At 36.4% G+C, this 15,185-nt stretch overlaps 1 protein-coding gene across 4 annotated transcripts in view; it reads left to right on the top strand.

Annotated features, from left to right (window-relative positions):
• Positions 1 to 15,185, top strand: part of RNGTT (RNA guanylyltransferase and 5'-phosphatase) — a 184,795-nt gene that overhangs the window by 68,515 nt on the left and 101,095 nt on the right. For all 4 annotated transcript variants that reach the window (XM_062608379.1, XM_062608377.1, XM_062608376.1 and 1 more), the window contains one exon: positions 1,864 to 2,028. In XM_062608379.1, coding sequence (XP_062464363.1) covers positions 1,864 to 2,028 — 165 coding nt within the window. The remainder of the gene's footprint in view (positions 1 to 1,863; positions 2,029 to 15,185) is intronic.

Here is a 15,185-nt window from a genome sequence, read left to right as displayed (position 1 = left end):
ATTCTTTTGAATGACTCTTTACTGATAACACCTTCATGTATGAAAGGAAGGCAATGCTGAAGGCAAAGTTAACAACCAGAGAGGCTCTCTTCTTTTTCTCAAGCATGGATCAATGATTAGAGATTAGGAGACATTTCATCAAAATTGCTGGCTTTGTGCAGGATGTGCTTTCCCCCCCCGCCCCCAGGTGATGGTGGCTGTGCTGCTCCTCCTTGTATAGATTCAGGCAGAGTCCTGAAGGAAAGTGGTTGTGAATTACATGTGGTATGGGAGCAACGCATAGTTCTTAAAGCTGTTGCAATGAGCAATTGAGGACTATTGATAGAGGTCTAGTAAGGATCTAGTGCTAGGAAAGAAATGTAAGAGAAACTTAATGCCCCTTTTGGGAGTATGAAATGCAGAAGATTCTGGTGAAAGCCAGGATGAATTTGGAAAGAACTTGATTAAACTCATGTTGGTCTAAAATTGGCATTCCATTTTTCTCCTAATTTAGAGATCTGTTCAGATACTACTCATTCTATCTCTGTCTGTGCCTCATCAGAATGTAATTTTGCCATTTATTTCCTTTGCATTCGAAAGAATGCAAAGATTGTCCAGTTCTGATTCTGTTCAGTGCACGTTAGAGTGAGGCTTTTTTTTCCTTTTGGATTTTTACATTTCTCTTCCAGCTGTGTTTAGTACAGGAGATATGGGGTTCCTAGTTCTCTTGCTCATCTGTGCTGCTGCCATTGATGATTCGAGTCCCTTGTCTTCCCAGTTTTTTGTGCTCACTGCTTTCAACTTCGGAAAAATGTTGGTTTTGTAAGCCAAGTCTCTGTGGGCTTATTCTCTGTGGACCATGAAAGGGATTTTTTTTTTTTTTTTAAGGATTAGTTGTTGTATGAATGGGGTGGCAAAATGAGGGGTCATCTCATGTAAATAGCTGTCAGTGTTGTTTCGTACTTGTAACAATGCCGATCTGAGTTTTGTGCTTCATTGCCATGCAAATAGCATGTCTGACTGAAACTAACCTTAGAATTTATAAGTTGTCTGTTGCTTATGTTCTCTTGGTGATATCCACAGTGTGTTCTCTTCACTATGTGATGCTCAAAAATATAATAAACTTGGTTATGAGCAATTATTGATCTGAGAAATGCATACTTTGAATACTTGTACCGATCTGGTGCAATGCACCAAATGCATAAAGAGCAGTGTAAATCTACTGCTATATTTCAGATCTTGAAAGGTCAGATTGTGCTACAGAGACTTAGAGAAGGGCTTTCACTACCTTGATCACCTGTGTGACTGAGTCACCATATATCTTGCAGAGATTTGCAGGCACTGTTTATTGGCACATTTGCCAAATGCAGCTATATTTTTCTCTTTCCTATGACAGAAAAGTGAACATTTGCATAATTAATGTTTCTTTCAAGGCATCAATATAGTACATTTAAAGCAATGAGTTTCCTTAACTCTGTAAATCCCATTGTTGTGTTGTTATTAAGAGTAACAAATTAAGCTAAATGACTTCAGAGGAAAACTGTGTGGTAAAGTATCTAGCTGTTATTTCAAAAGCTGTAATTAGGGTATATTTAAATTATTTTTCTTAGCTTTAAAAGTATTTAGGTATTTAACTAGCATATGCTTGAATACATTTTATAGGTTCTTATCTTTCTACAAACTTTGATTTGATTAAACCTCTTACAGTCTAAGACAAATGATTAAAAACCAAGTGTCTGACAAAAAAAGCTAGTGATTTGATAGTATTTTTATCTGTATGCTTCTTAATACTGTGTAAGGAAAACTTGGACTGTGTAAATAATTTGATGTTTGGTTTTAATACTGGTTTTGTTTGTTTGTTGTTTTTTTTTTTTAATTTGGCAGGGACAGCCTGTTGGGGACTGTGATTTTAATGTTCGACTTGCGTGTATAGAGAAAGAAATTATATTTCCACGACATGAAAAGATGAAAAATGGTCTTATTGACAAAGCACAGGAACCATTCAGTGTTCGAAATAAACCATTTTTCGACATCTACGCTTCAAGAAAGGTAAGCTTGATTTCAGTTGTTTACGTTGTGGTGCTGAAGCAAAGCAATGTTGGGTATAGGTTTTTCCTCAGCTTTTTTAACTTCCAGTGAGTTCCTCTACTAACCAAGCGTTCAGGAATGCCTGGGGGGTGATTGGCAGTTTGGGATACTCTTAAAAGTGGTTTTAGGCTACCTTTTTCTTTTGAATTACTCTTTTCCCATATTTAAAACCTGTACTTTGTCAAAATATAATTCTTTAGTTTTGCAATGTTGAATGATTTTATAGAAATTAATAGCTTTAGCTTTGAAATATCTCTGAGCCCAAGGGAATGTCTGAGAGCTATGTTGTTTATGCTATCCTCCTTCATAGGTAAGAATATAATGTTCTTTTTACTTCCAGTTCCCATTTGGCCATAGTATAAGAATCATGAATTGTGCTTGAACTCCCACTTCTTGTTCAGCTGTGATTACTAAAGCCCATTCTAGTTGATGTATCCACATTTTACATATTACAATACTGCCCTAGGTCTTCTGAAGTAATGCTTATGACTTGCAAATATATATATGAGTTCCTATCTTTCATTGTGCACTCTTCTGTATAGACATATTCTAACATTCTGTAAAAACTTTCTTCTGTGAATTAAATGGCTCCTAGATAACACTTCCTTCTAGAGGAACCCATTTTTCTCAGCACTGCCGTTAAAAGTAGTCCCATATCTCACCAACACAGAGCAATAAGCATCAAATTGTTGGCTTCCATTTGCTTTTGTTATTTCCTTGATCCTGTATCAGGTAGTGAATCTCACCCCAAGAAGAGCAGTAATGGTATTTTGGCTAACCAAGAGTAGCTGAAAGGTAAAGAGATAAGGCATCAGCTGGACTACCTGGCAGAGTGTAGCTGTTTTGGGGAAGTTTAAGTTGCAAGCAATTCTGTGAGAAGTTTGTGTAGACAAAGCACTAGAAATATTTTGATTGCTCCTTTGTATTTCTGTTGTTGCATTATTGCATTGTCTGTTTAAGACCAACATCATAAATTTAATTTATTGGGGGGTGAGGGAGAAAGGCTTTTTGTCTAGGGCACATAATTTTGAACTTGAAATTAAAGGAAACTGGAACAAAAGGAACACGTCTTAAGATTGGTTTCTTACATAAGTGTATGGTTTCTTGAAGCATTCAGATGTTCCAGGCTATTTAACCTCACTTAAAAATCATAGGGAGAGCATGGTTGGAAGTATTCATAGAAAAATTTCTAGGTAAAACATATCTGGAAGCAAATCTCATGCTAGTTAAATCTAGTTGCCAGCACATGACTATTGAAATGATCCTCTGCTTCCCAAAACCTAGGAAATTAAAATTATGCTCAATGATTTTCTTTTTTTTTGTGTAAAGGAGATTTCTGAATTTTCCATGTGCATCCCAGTGTATTGGATTTTAAGAGTTCTGACTTCTGTACTTCAGCAGTGAAATGTGTGCTATTTACTGGTCTTTCTGCCCTTCTCAAAGCTCTGAACATAAACTCTGTAACACATTGACTATCTTATTGCTCAGCAGTAAAGCATCAAGTATGTTGTTGAAGGGAAAAAAATATACATGGCTAGGATGTGTTTCATAGTGGAGTTATTAGTGTCAAAAGCAGTTATACTTGGGCAATTTTTTTCTTTTATTTTGTCCATATCTTTGCCACCAGTTTTGATTAACTTGTGAATTATGGAATGAAGTGGTTATCTGGCCAATTTTCCTCATTCTTGTGAAGGATATTCCTGTATGCAGCTGTTGGAGATAAACACAGAAAGCAGGAGAGGTAGAGTTACTGGCAATGAGGAACAAATACTCAGTGCTATTTTTCTTATAGTTTAATAATTGCAAACATTTATGATTTGTCTATTCTGTGCATATATTAGATCAATTTGAGTAAGAAAATAAAGCAAGTAAGGGTAATATCCTGGTTTTTACCAAACTGTAAGTTTTAAGAGATGGGTTTGTTTATTTTTTTTTTTTCAGTTAACTTTTCCTCTAGTTACAGCAAATAAAATTCCATGGCTGGTTTGCCCTACAGTTAAATAGTACATTTTCCTTCTCTGAGGGTTCTCTTTCGTCTGAGAGTTTTGCTGCTTTTTTTACGAGCAATGAATATACCCTTGGAACAGACACAATGGCGACTTCTGCAGGTTTAGAGAACAAACATCTTTGAGTTAAATGTATCTATATATTTTTAATTTCTTGTGGTATTTGGGTTTAGTGTGGGGGTTTTGATAGTTTTGGTGTTTTTTTGTTTTTTTTTTTAATTTGTTTTATTTAGGTAGTTTTGTTGTTTTTGTGTTTTTTAAGTGGCAGTCAGGGCAGGCTAAAACTTTCTACATTTTGAGTTTGAAATAACCTTGGGCTTTAAAATTATCTTTTTCTACAGTGTATGTTGTAGGTTTTAAACAATCCTTGTTCTCAGTTAAAGTCAGTCATTTAGTTCATTATGCTACTGTTGTAACAGAGAACTTCTTATGAGGCTTTAAAACTGATCATTGTTTTCAATAAGTAAGAAGTTTTATGTCTGTTTTTAAGAATTGTTTGTATGGTCTATGACAAGTGTGAGGAGCTTTAGGTAGTACTACCAGTGCTGATGTGGAGTTTTACCAAAGACAATATTGGCAAACATTCAAGGGAAATCTTTATAGATTCAAAATATTTCAAATCCGTATCTGCTCAAAAGAATTGTATATATAAAAGTATATTCTCAAAAGAATCATATGTTGACTAAAAATTATTGTTGCTCTTGTTTACTTCAGAAATACTTTTTTTTGTTTCACTACTTCTTATTACTTCAGAGAACTGCATGAGTGTGGTTCCTGTAACACTTCCTTAGGATAATGAAACAGGGATTACCTCTTAATATTCATCACAACTTTGTGAACAGAACTTTTCATTATATGTGGTCAGAATAGGCTATTATTTTAAATCATTGTCCTATTCTAAAAGATGACTATTTAAGAATAGTATTGCTTTGCCCAAAAGATGTTTCCCTATGTTTATTCAGTCATCTCTGCAACTATAGCAACAAATGTACTCATAGCGATGAATACCTCATTAGTATAGTTGAAAGAGCAAGCTGGGTTTCTTTTGCATCAATTGCAAATGTCTTGACAGGGTTTACCAACTCTGTACAGCATAGCAAGTTCTACACAGAGACAAGGAATTCCTTCTAGCTTCTAAGTCTGCTTATATTCATATTGACTCAGCATATCCACTAATCACCAGATCTGGTGGCAGCTGAATTGATGCTGAAGGATTGGCAAATAGGACCTGATTAAATAGATTTTTTTCTTATGTTTAATTAGCCATTTTTCTTGTACTTCTCCAAGAACAGTGGGATCCTTTCATCTTTAGAAAGGATCTGACAGGATCCTTCCTTTCTTGACCAGAAGTCCTTAAAGATTTACATCCTTGAGTACTCTCAGAAAAGCTCTGAGTTTTCCTAAGCATGGGTTTCTCCTCTACCTCCAGTTCTTGTATTTTTCACTGACAGAAGATGTAGCTTCTTGGGTTCCACCCCCCTTCTTCTGGCTTGTTATTTTCAAAGGAAGATCAAGGAACATAGCAGTCTTTGGCCACAGATGAGGTGGGTCTCTGATTGCATCAGCGTATTCAAGGCTGAAGAAGTTGAAAACCCCTACCCACTGGTCAGAATGTGTTTTCATCAGAATTTTTGGAGCATTATCTTAGGGGTTTTTTTGAAGCATAGCTGGGTTTTGCTTAGGGTCAAGAAAAGAATCAAGTGTACTTCTGAATTGCTGCAGCTGGAACCACATATCACATCTTAATTTTGTTTTGAGAAACTTCAATTTCTGAAGTATGTTCCTGAGATACAGTTTGAAGCTCACAAAAGTAAGTATTGCAGATGTCTCCCTTCACAGCCTCCCTCCATCATTTCTTGCTACAAGCAGAGCTAAGACATAGTGTTCCAAATTGAAAGCTGTTGTTGGCCATTCTTATTAATGATAGCATGTGTCAGCAAATGTGCTAGCTTGGGTGGATTGTAGAAAGATTACTCAAAAAAGGCCAGGAGTCTCAGTATTATGTTTAATAGAAGAATGAATGGCTAAACTTTTAATTACACCAGGAAAAAACAATGTCCGCGTAGGTTTAGTTATTTTCAGTGAAAACGTGGAAGTAATTGCCTGAAACAGCAGTAAACTTTGTACTCTGTTATATAATATGTCCAATAATGAAATTGTTATTAGAGTTATGGATTTGGAACTTTAATAACAGGTTACTGGCTGGGGTTTTTTTAATCTGAAAATCAATTTACTGTGAAATGAAGTGCACTTTCAAAGTGTAATTATAAAGTATGGCAGCATTTATTGTTGTGCCTTGACATTTGTTGTTGGTACTAGATTTTGGAAATAAGGGCTATATCTTTATAATGTTGTATCTTTCTAACGTTGTCCTGAATGTTATTTTAAGATGTTTTGATGGACTTTTGTATGTTTCTTGTAAGACTGAGTTTTGGTGCTAAGGAGAAGAAGAGGAAATGGACAGTTACCTGGGGACAGGTTGTGTATTTTTGGAATCTCTGGAAATGTTGCCCTGTTGAACTTTGATATTGATGGAGAAAGCGGTTTTGCTAAATTTGTCAGCCTCTATAATCAAAGAATCATTAAATACAGTTTAATGTTAGTTGGGAACACATTTATTTTTTGAGTGATTTTTGCCATTTAATGGCAAATTCTTTTAGAAAGATATTTTCAAGTAATATTGAATCTCTACTGTTTGTCATTACACTTACATAGGTAGCCACTTCTGTTGCATATCTTGCTTTCTTTTCATATATTAGCATGCATTAGAAAGCAAGGACATGATATGGTCAAATATGTCAGCTCAAAGGACATTATCTTCATTATATTAGAGGAGAACTGCAGGTACATAGAAGTAATTAAACTCTTGGAAATTATGTAAGTCTTGGCTTTCGTTGCCTAAACCAACCTACTGTTCTTTTGCAAGGCTTTTTTGTTTGGGCAGTGTTATCATCACTAAAGCCTATTGTTTAGTGAAAATGCTGTCTAGTTTGAGTAGGAAAAAAGTTCCTTTCCGTGCAGTCCATGATCCCATGGAGAATTGTGCCCATCACTCTCGATGGAACAATAGGGCTAAAGGTTAAACAATGATACAGGTCAAATGAACAACCTTTTCAAATGTTAGCACACTGTATGACAATGACTTGTCAGTTCTTAGACTATTATCTGGGTTTAAAATGACAGCTTGTCCTAGAGGGATTAAAATGAAAATGAGTAATCTCTGCTAGAAGATTGAATGGCCTAGGATCTTGAAAGTTTTCAGTCAAATCTGTGAAGTGACAGATGGCTTATTTTGTTCTCCTGGTTTATTTGGCTTTTGGATTTTTATTTTTATTTTTTGTTGTTTTTTTTTTTTTTAACTGCTTTTGTTGCAGTTAGGAGAGGTGGAATGTTTAAAAGTTTGTACCAGTAAGTGTATAGCTACTGTTGAGGTTGTTTGCTTTGGAAAATTAAGTGGCTGTGGACCTGTAATGATGAAGGAGATGGTGTAAGCACATCACTTGCTAGTGTTGGTGTGAAGTAATTTGCAGGCAGTATGTGACAGCTATATACTAGTATTTGCATGGCCTGAAAAAATGAAACCTGATAAATGCAGAATATGTGGACACAGCTCATCCACGTCTGTCAAGAGAGGTGTTAACCCAGTACTGAATGTAAATGACCACAGCCCCCTGTCTTATGTCACCAAGTAGCCTACAGACAAAAATGTGGAGAGGTTTGCAGTCATGGGACAGAAGATCAAAGAATGTAATGGCAGCAATGGCAGCAGCCAAAGTGTCAAATAATCTGTATTTATTGGAGATTTTGAATTCTGCGCCTCGGTTGAGGGGGAATGTTACCATCTGGAGGGCTTTTAATGCCAAACGGACTTGTTTCCTCTGTGTTTTTTGTTTTTATTTTCTGTCCCTTAAGGAGTAGCTTTGTCTGTTCACCTTTCAATCCTGCATTTCCTGACCCAGAGTTGGCACTCACTCTTCATGCCTGGCCTACAGCATAGTCCTCACTCCATCTGTTCTCTTCCAGGTTTTTGGCCTGTGTATCATCTCATCTCCTTTTAATTATCTTCTAGCCCATCTCACCTCTACCATTTTGTTTGTTCGCTTTTATTTATTCAATGTTTTTTCCTCACTTTGTCCTATTTCATCTTCCCAAAAATGGAAAGTAAAATGTAAAAGCAGCATTGCCTTATTCCACCTTTAGATGTTTTTGTGCCGGTGGTTATCTTCACCCATATCTTCTTTTTGGAGGGCTTTTCTTTCTGTAAATACTAATAATGCTGACCTGAGGAATCTAGAAAACAAGTAAGTGAGTAAGAAGCTAGAAAGGTACTACTTTACGCTTGTATTAGATTGAAGTCTTCTCTTGGCAACAGTCTGGTATCCCAGCATGTAGTACTTCAAGCTGACTTTTCAAAATGATTTTACCATGTGAATTTTAAAGGAAGGGCAGCCAACCAGACCAAGAGGAAGGTTTGAAATTGTAATATGAAACAGTTGACCAGACTGTATCTCTTGAGCTGAATGCAGGTTACTACCACTTACAGTTCAGTGCTTGAGCTGAGGCTTTTTCATGCAGTCAGATGCAGCTCTGGAATGATGTGGATACTGTTGGGTAAACATAATTTCTGGCAGTGGGAGGATGAAGGTAGCAGGGACTTTGTAGCTCCAGGGGTTTCCATCTGTCCAGTGGGACAGGGAGGCTGCAGTTATTTGATTAGATTTATACCAGAAAGATTTGTCCCTTGTACTAGGGGAAAAAAAATGAGTGAGCTATGGATAACTTTTCAGCCTCCTTGCTCTTGGTGGAATCACTTGAGGAGACCTGTTCAAAAATCTGTGTTCATTTCCTAGTGTTAACAAAAGAGGATTAAGCTACTTACTTTTGATTATTATTATTTGTGATGCTGAAGGTCAGGTATAATATTCCAGCACAGTATAATTTTGGCTAGGAAAAGAAATTTTTTTTTTTGCTTTTGGTTTAAGAAATTATTTATGCATTAGTTATATCTCACATTTTTCGGAAAACGATCTACTGAAGTTAAAACAAACAGTCTCAAATATTTCCATGAAGGATTATTTTCGTAACTGGTGGCCCATGTTAGATATTGCTAGTGGTACAAATTAAATTAGCATAGGATAGTTCAGATGTGGAACATATAATTAAATTCTGACTTGCCAAACTCTAGTGTGGGAAAGAAATAATGAAACTAGTACAAAAATAAAGGCATATTTATGAAGCCTTATGCTTGGTGCACACTGTAATTTTAACATCAGAACAGTACATATTCAGTTTAGCTTTTAACATTTTAACATTAACTTTGAACATTCTGATATTTTTGTAAATTATTTCTTCTGTATTTTGTGCAATGTAAATAATATAAATTTCCAAGTAGGAAAAATGTCTTTAACAGTGATTTCTGCTTTCAATTTTGCGGTATATTACATAAACAGTGAAAAGCAAATCTGTTTGGACCTAATTACCAGTTGGTATCCCAGTATAGTTAGTTGAATTGGTGTATTTGATACCTTCTGAATTACTTAGAGGACACAGCTGTGGTGACTAAGTGGGTCACTCCAGTCATTAATTGAGGGGCAACTGTCTAATATTGTCTGCTGTGACACTTCACAGCCTGTCACTTTCCAAACTGCCTCCTGGCAATAGAGCTCCACAGGGAAGCCATCAGCCTTCTTGTATTGGAATGATGTTCAAGAGACATGTGCCTAATTTGGGTAAAATGAATAAAAGCACAAAGAAAATTGTGAAGATGGGAGTGAAATTTAAAGCCATTTATTATGATAGAAGATTATAGGATATCCCTGCTAGCTGTTTCTTTTCTTCTGATATGCCCAGTTTTGAGAAAGGAAAAAAAAAACACCCCACAACAAAACAGCACCCACCCCCCCAACCTTTATAAAATTAATATTTTTCTTTAAAGTCAAGAAACTATAAAATCTTTGTATTTTACTGTTATGACCATACAGTGGTAAGTTTTAATTTCAACTTTATAGCAAATAAACCCTCAAGGGCCATTGCATAGCAAAAGACTCAGATGTTTTTAAACATCCAGAATATAATGTTAAATCTTGCTTTTGGGCTAAAATCTCTGCATCAGTGCCTGGTGGAATACATTAGCCCAGTTTGAATCAGGCATTGCAACAGTAAATGTATGAAGACTATATTTTTGAATATTGTTTTATGTCTTCTTGAATTATTGTATATACAGTTCTGTCTTTGTTGATGAGTATTAGTAAAAGTGCTTAATAAAACATCCTTAATTATCTTTTTTAATTAAAACAGGCCTGTCCAAGTTCTTGTCAAACAGAGAAAAGATTATGTTGTAGCAGTTTATACAGGGGCTGGATAACAGATAAACCCTATCAAGTTTGCAATGTTGGAAGATCATTTAGAAATCAAATTAAAATATACTTGGCTCCATTGCACTCAACTCAGTTTCATTCTTTCCTTTGACAACAGAAGAACTTTCCAATGTTGTAACTGATCAAACGCAGAGTTGTTAGGGAGCTTCTCAGCATCAGTGGGAGAACCTTGCTCATTTGAGGACATTGGGTAACAGGCTATACCACGTATCTGCCATCCATTCAGGAATGTCACAGATTGTAGATAATCTGTAAATAGGTCAAAGAATTTGATAATTGCACCTATTAAACCTCCTCTAGCTCCAGTAGAGCTCTAGTCTGAGGCAGCTGTGCTCTACTAGGTAGGATAGCATGGGGCAAGTCGTGGACAAAATCCCAGTCCGTAAAAGAAAAAATGAAGGTACCTTGCAGGTTGAAATAGGGAACTGGCAAGAGCACAGTGAATTAAACAGCCAAGCTCTGAAATATATTGCTGTGTTTCTTCATCAGGCAAAATAAATATGAAATATTGTTACTGTTTGGCAGTGGCGTTTCCTCACAGTCTCCAGGAATCCATGTTTCTCCCATTTTAAAGCTATTGCAAAAGTCACTTAAAGTTTCTTGAAGCAGCCTATTTCTCTTACTTGAAAGAAGCATTTGAAAACATCATAGTTAATTGATGGCAATTTCTCAATTGTGTTTTTGAGAACAGATTGACAGCGAGAAATGTCTAATGCTTATTTTAAATTCAGGAATGCAGATGTGTTGTCAAATTAAGCATTAACACATAGCACTCATGTTATTCTTGGGTATTGTTTTGAATACATTATATACGTGACCTTTGGAGTTGTTCACTCAGAACCAGCAAAGAGGTGGTAGCTGAGTGGGACTCTTCCTGCAGCGTGCTCTTCTTTTTTCTATAAATGTCTCTAACCCAGTAGTTAAGGGGCACGGCATGTAGCTGGTGCTAATAGCAGCTTTCAAGGGTGCAGTGAGTGAATTAGTTGCAAAACCGAAGAGAGATTATGAAAGTTAAATAAAAAAACCTTCAGACTTTATTCCCCACCTCCTCCACAGTGTATTTAATTGTTCACGACAATATTTTTTCCCTTATGGCTGGGTAATGAAATCAAGCTAGTGCAGTTATTCCACTTTCTCAGTATCAGAGGTTGCGTCCTATCACAGACTGCAGTAACTTCCAACTATTCATGTACCTGTAAATGGCTTTTCTTTAAATCTTTCAGAGAGGTAGTGAAAAAGATTTAAGAAGTAGGTTTAAGAAGATAATATATATGATTTCTTGCACTTTATGTCTGCTGTGAAAAAGGCTGACTATAACATTCCCTTGTGAAACTGGGAGTAGTTCTAGTAGGAGCTGGAAAAGCTCTGAGAGTCCAGCGTGAGGATTATCTTGTTTTTTTCAGAGGTGCCTCAAGCATGACACATAGCAGGTATGAATCTCTTTGGCTTTCTTGCTTGTTCCCCATCATGTGAATATAATATTGACTTCCTCTTCTGGAAGGAATACATAGACTCTGGAAAAGACTTCTCAGTACAATTGCTTTTCTGAAAGGCAATCAATGAAGACTAGTGTCATTAGTTATAATGCTAATGCCCAGACCTAGTAGTTTGGGTTCTTGTCTGTCATCGGCCATAAAATTATATGGGCAAATGCTGGAGGAAGAAATTGTACCATAATTATGGTTCTTTGAATTATGATGTTATTTATGGTCTGTGGCCTACTACCATCAAGTCTTCGGAATACTTGTTGGCTTTTACATCAAGACATCAAGGAGTCTGTAAGCCCTTCACGTCACGCTCTTAGGAAGAAAACAGAACACTTGAAGCTGAAGCACAGACCTCAAGTTACACTGGTGGCAGCCTGAAGCTGCGGCCTTTCAGCTTCATCCACTTAGAATGCAAGAGAGCCATCAAATGAGATCATATTTCTAATACATGTGAGAAGGGCTATTGTTACTATGATAGCTGTGAGGTAAATAAAGGTTTCTTTCAATGCTCCTGCTGAGTCTTTAACTAGTTTTAGACCAGAGGAAAGTACATAGGTGCTGGAGCAAACCCAGGTAGAATTAGGTCACCTTCCTTTCTCTCTGTGCATGCACCTGTCTGTTGCCACTTCACGTCATTTCAGCCCTGCTGCTCCCACTGTTATTAGTGCAGAGCTTGTGGAGGTTCAGCGGAGGTGCCCAGGTGAGCTTTAGGGATAGCAGGTGAGTTCCTGTCCTGCTGCAAAAGCTGTGAATGGTGTGTACATGGGAGAGGTGAACCCTGGTAAAGCTGATCACCTGCAAAGTGCTGTGAAGTACTAGACCATGAACCTACTGCAGAAAGATTTTGTCTTGCCAGTATCTGTAATTAGAGCAAGTGGAGACTGTCAACACTTTCTGGTGGAATATGAATTTCAGGCTCATTGTCTTCTAGCAGTTTTTTGCTACATGAGCCATTAGTCAGGGCCATATGTACTTGAATACAATTAGTGATGCTTTAAAGGGTAAAGCAGCGCGTTCTGTACAGGAATGCTTGCTAAAGATGATGGAGTGTAGAGAAAAAGCTACACATGTTCCTCTTGCAAAATATTTTTTGTTACTAGAGACTGGTCAATCTGTAAAGTAAATTCAGTATTGCCAAACATACCTTTAGTCAGGCTTGAAAATGAGAAAAGCTTGCTTTACATGCCTGCTTTTTGGGGCTATGAATTTCCTATCTTTTTGTGCTGGATTCTTGTCTAGTGTATTTAAATTTATTAGGGTAGCTCCCTTATGGAATTCTTATAATGTACTTCAGTGACCAGTTGTATCCACTGTGCTTTTGTTGTGGCTGTTGGCTATTCCTAAGCCTAACAGATGGCACTCGCTTAAACTGACAAGCTGTGGGATAGCTGAGCATTACTAATAAAACCTATCACATGTTAAACTTGACCTGACATTAATCAAGTTTTGAATGCTACAAATGATTCATGGATAATAATTAGTCTCTTGATCATATTAGTGAACATCAGTCTCACATTGCTGCCATTATCTGCTTTCATTCTTATAGGGAACAAATCCATTGTGGTAATTAGGTGGTTTTAATGTCTTTTGAGCCAAAATGTTCTGTGTGATTAACTTGGCAAAGAGGTTATTTTTAGTCTTTCAGTATGATTGGTTTCGGAGCTTCTAGTAAATTAACAAACTGAAAAGTTTTCCATAAAATAGTATTTCATAAAAAGTATGTAGGTTTTTAATTTTATCAACTCGGAACACTCCTGTGTGTCTTTATGCGGTGAGGTGGTATAATTTTCATCACAGTATGATTCAGCTGTTGCCACAGATAATAGTTCAGAGTAGCGGTAATTTTGCTAAACAGATGAACCTTTGGAGTTTACTTTTACTTTGTTTAGTACTGAGTTATTGGTTAACATCCAGTGCTTTCGAGTGGTACATATTCATACAGGCAGCTTTTCTCTGTTTACATCTTGAATTAGCATCTTGAGCGGATGGCTGCATGAAAGCTAGGAGTTGAGCTTTGAGCATAATTTTTTTTAAAGGATTTTCATCCAATTTGAATTACATAGTGATTTTACAGCACAAGAACATGAAGTTTCTTTTTAAGTAATGAGCAAGTGAGAATTTTATACTTTGTGTTCCTTATGCAGTTAGGGCAGAGTAGATAAGTAGATAACTTCACTGGTTTACTGAAAATGTAGCAGTTATTTTTCAATATGTGTTTGTTCTTAATTAGCATATACAACTTCTTTAAATAATTACTTCTATGGGAGTTCAGTTTTTAATTTAGTTTCTACAGTTTTTGATCCTTCTCTTCCTTTATGCATATTTTTAGGCCATTAGCGTGGGCCAGGAAATATTTTGTAACTTTGTGATTTCTTTTTTTTTTTTTTTTTTTTAATGCTTTAACTTAAGAATCTTTAGTGTAACTTGTGGGTTTGTGGCTGTACTCTCAGCTGTCGTGCTGCATTTCCTTTCTTGCCTTTTGTTGCTTGTTTCCCAGCAAACAAAAATTCAAGATCTTTTAAGATAAATACATCCAAATACAATGAATAATTCAGGATGCATTATAGAATTGGACTATATACCCTCCTGTAAAGTTACACTTCAACTGATACTGGTTTTATCTCATTTATTTCACATAAGGTAGCATATCATATTTTGATTTGGAAATGAGAATAATGTGGAGGAAAAAGGATAATGTGAAATTATTAAAAAATCTACTCAAACATTTTTATAGGTGATTTGGAGGCAAACATGAAATCATGTAAATGAGAGACAGACCATTTGTGTTTCTGTGAGGGAAGTAAATGTTAAATGTTGAAATGCTAGTTATAGCTGCTGGAATCACAGGGTGCAAGCAGAAGTATTGCCTTGTATGGCCATGAGCTAAGTCACGCTCCTGAGACCATGGCTGTGATTTCAGGACCTTCACCGTTACTTGGAAGGAGCTACGTTGAGTCAAGCAGCCAGTTGTAATGAGCCATGGTAATGGTGAAATACTTTGGCAAGTGTGCATGTATCCAGAGATCTTGAAAGAAGAATCCTCTGGAGGAGAACAGGGAGTACATTATTTCTTGCTGCTGTGGCCCTTCTGGAATATTCTGTCTGGTCTAGCAGGAATGGTTTTACTTAATGAAAAAAAAATGCTAACTGTGAGTTTAGAGGAGGCTTTATTGAAATATCTGAAGAGTTACCTCTGCTTCCTTGTGAAATGCTTGAAATGTGAAGCTTGTTTCTTTGCCCAAAAAATC

Source organism: Pezoporus occidentalis, unplaced genomic scaffold (genome assembly GCF_034315485.1).
Source record: "Pezoporus occidentalis ecotype Australia unplaced genomic scaffold, CSIRO_AGI_Poc_V1 ctg13, whole genome shotgun sequence".
NCBI classification, from domain to species: Eukaryota; Metazoa; Chordata; class Aves; order Psittaciformes; family Psittacidae; genus Pezoporus; species Pezoporus occidentalis.
The sequence above is the reverse complement of the archived record's forward strand: the minus strand, read 5'-3'. Positions and strand labels throughout refer to the sequence as shown.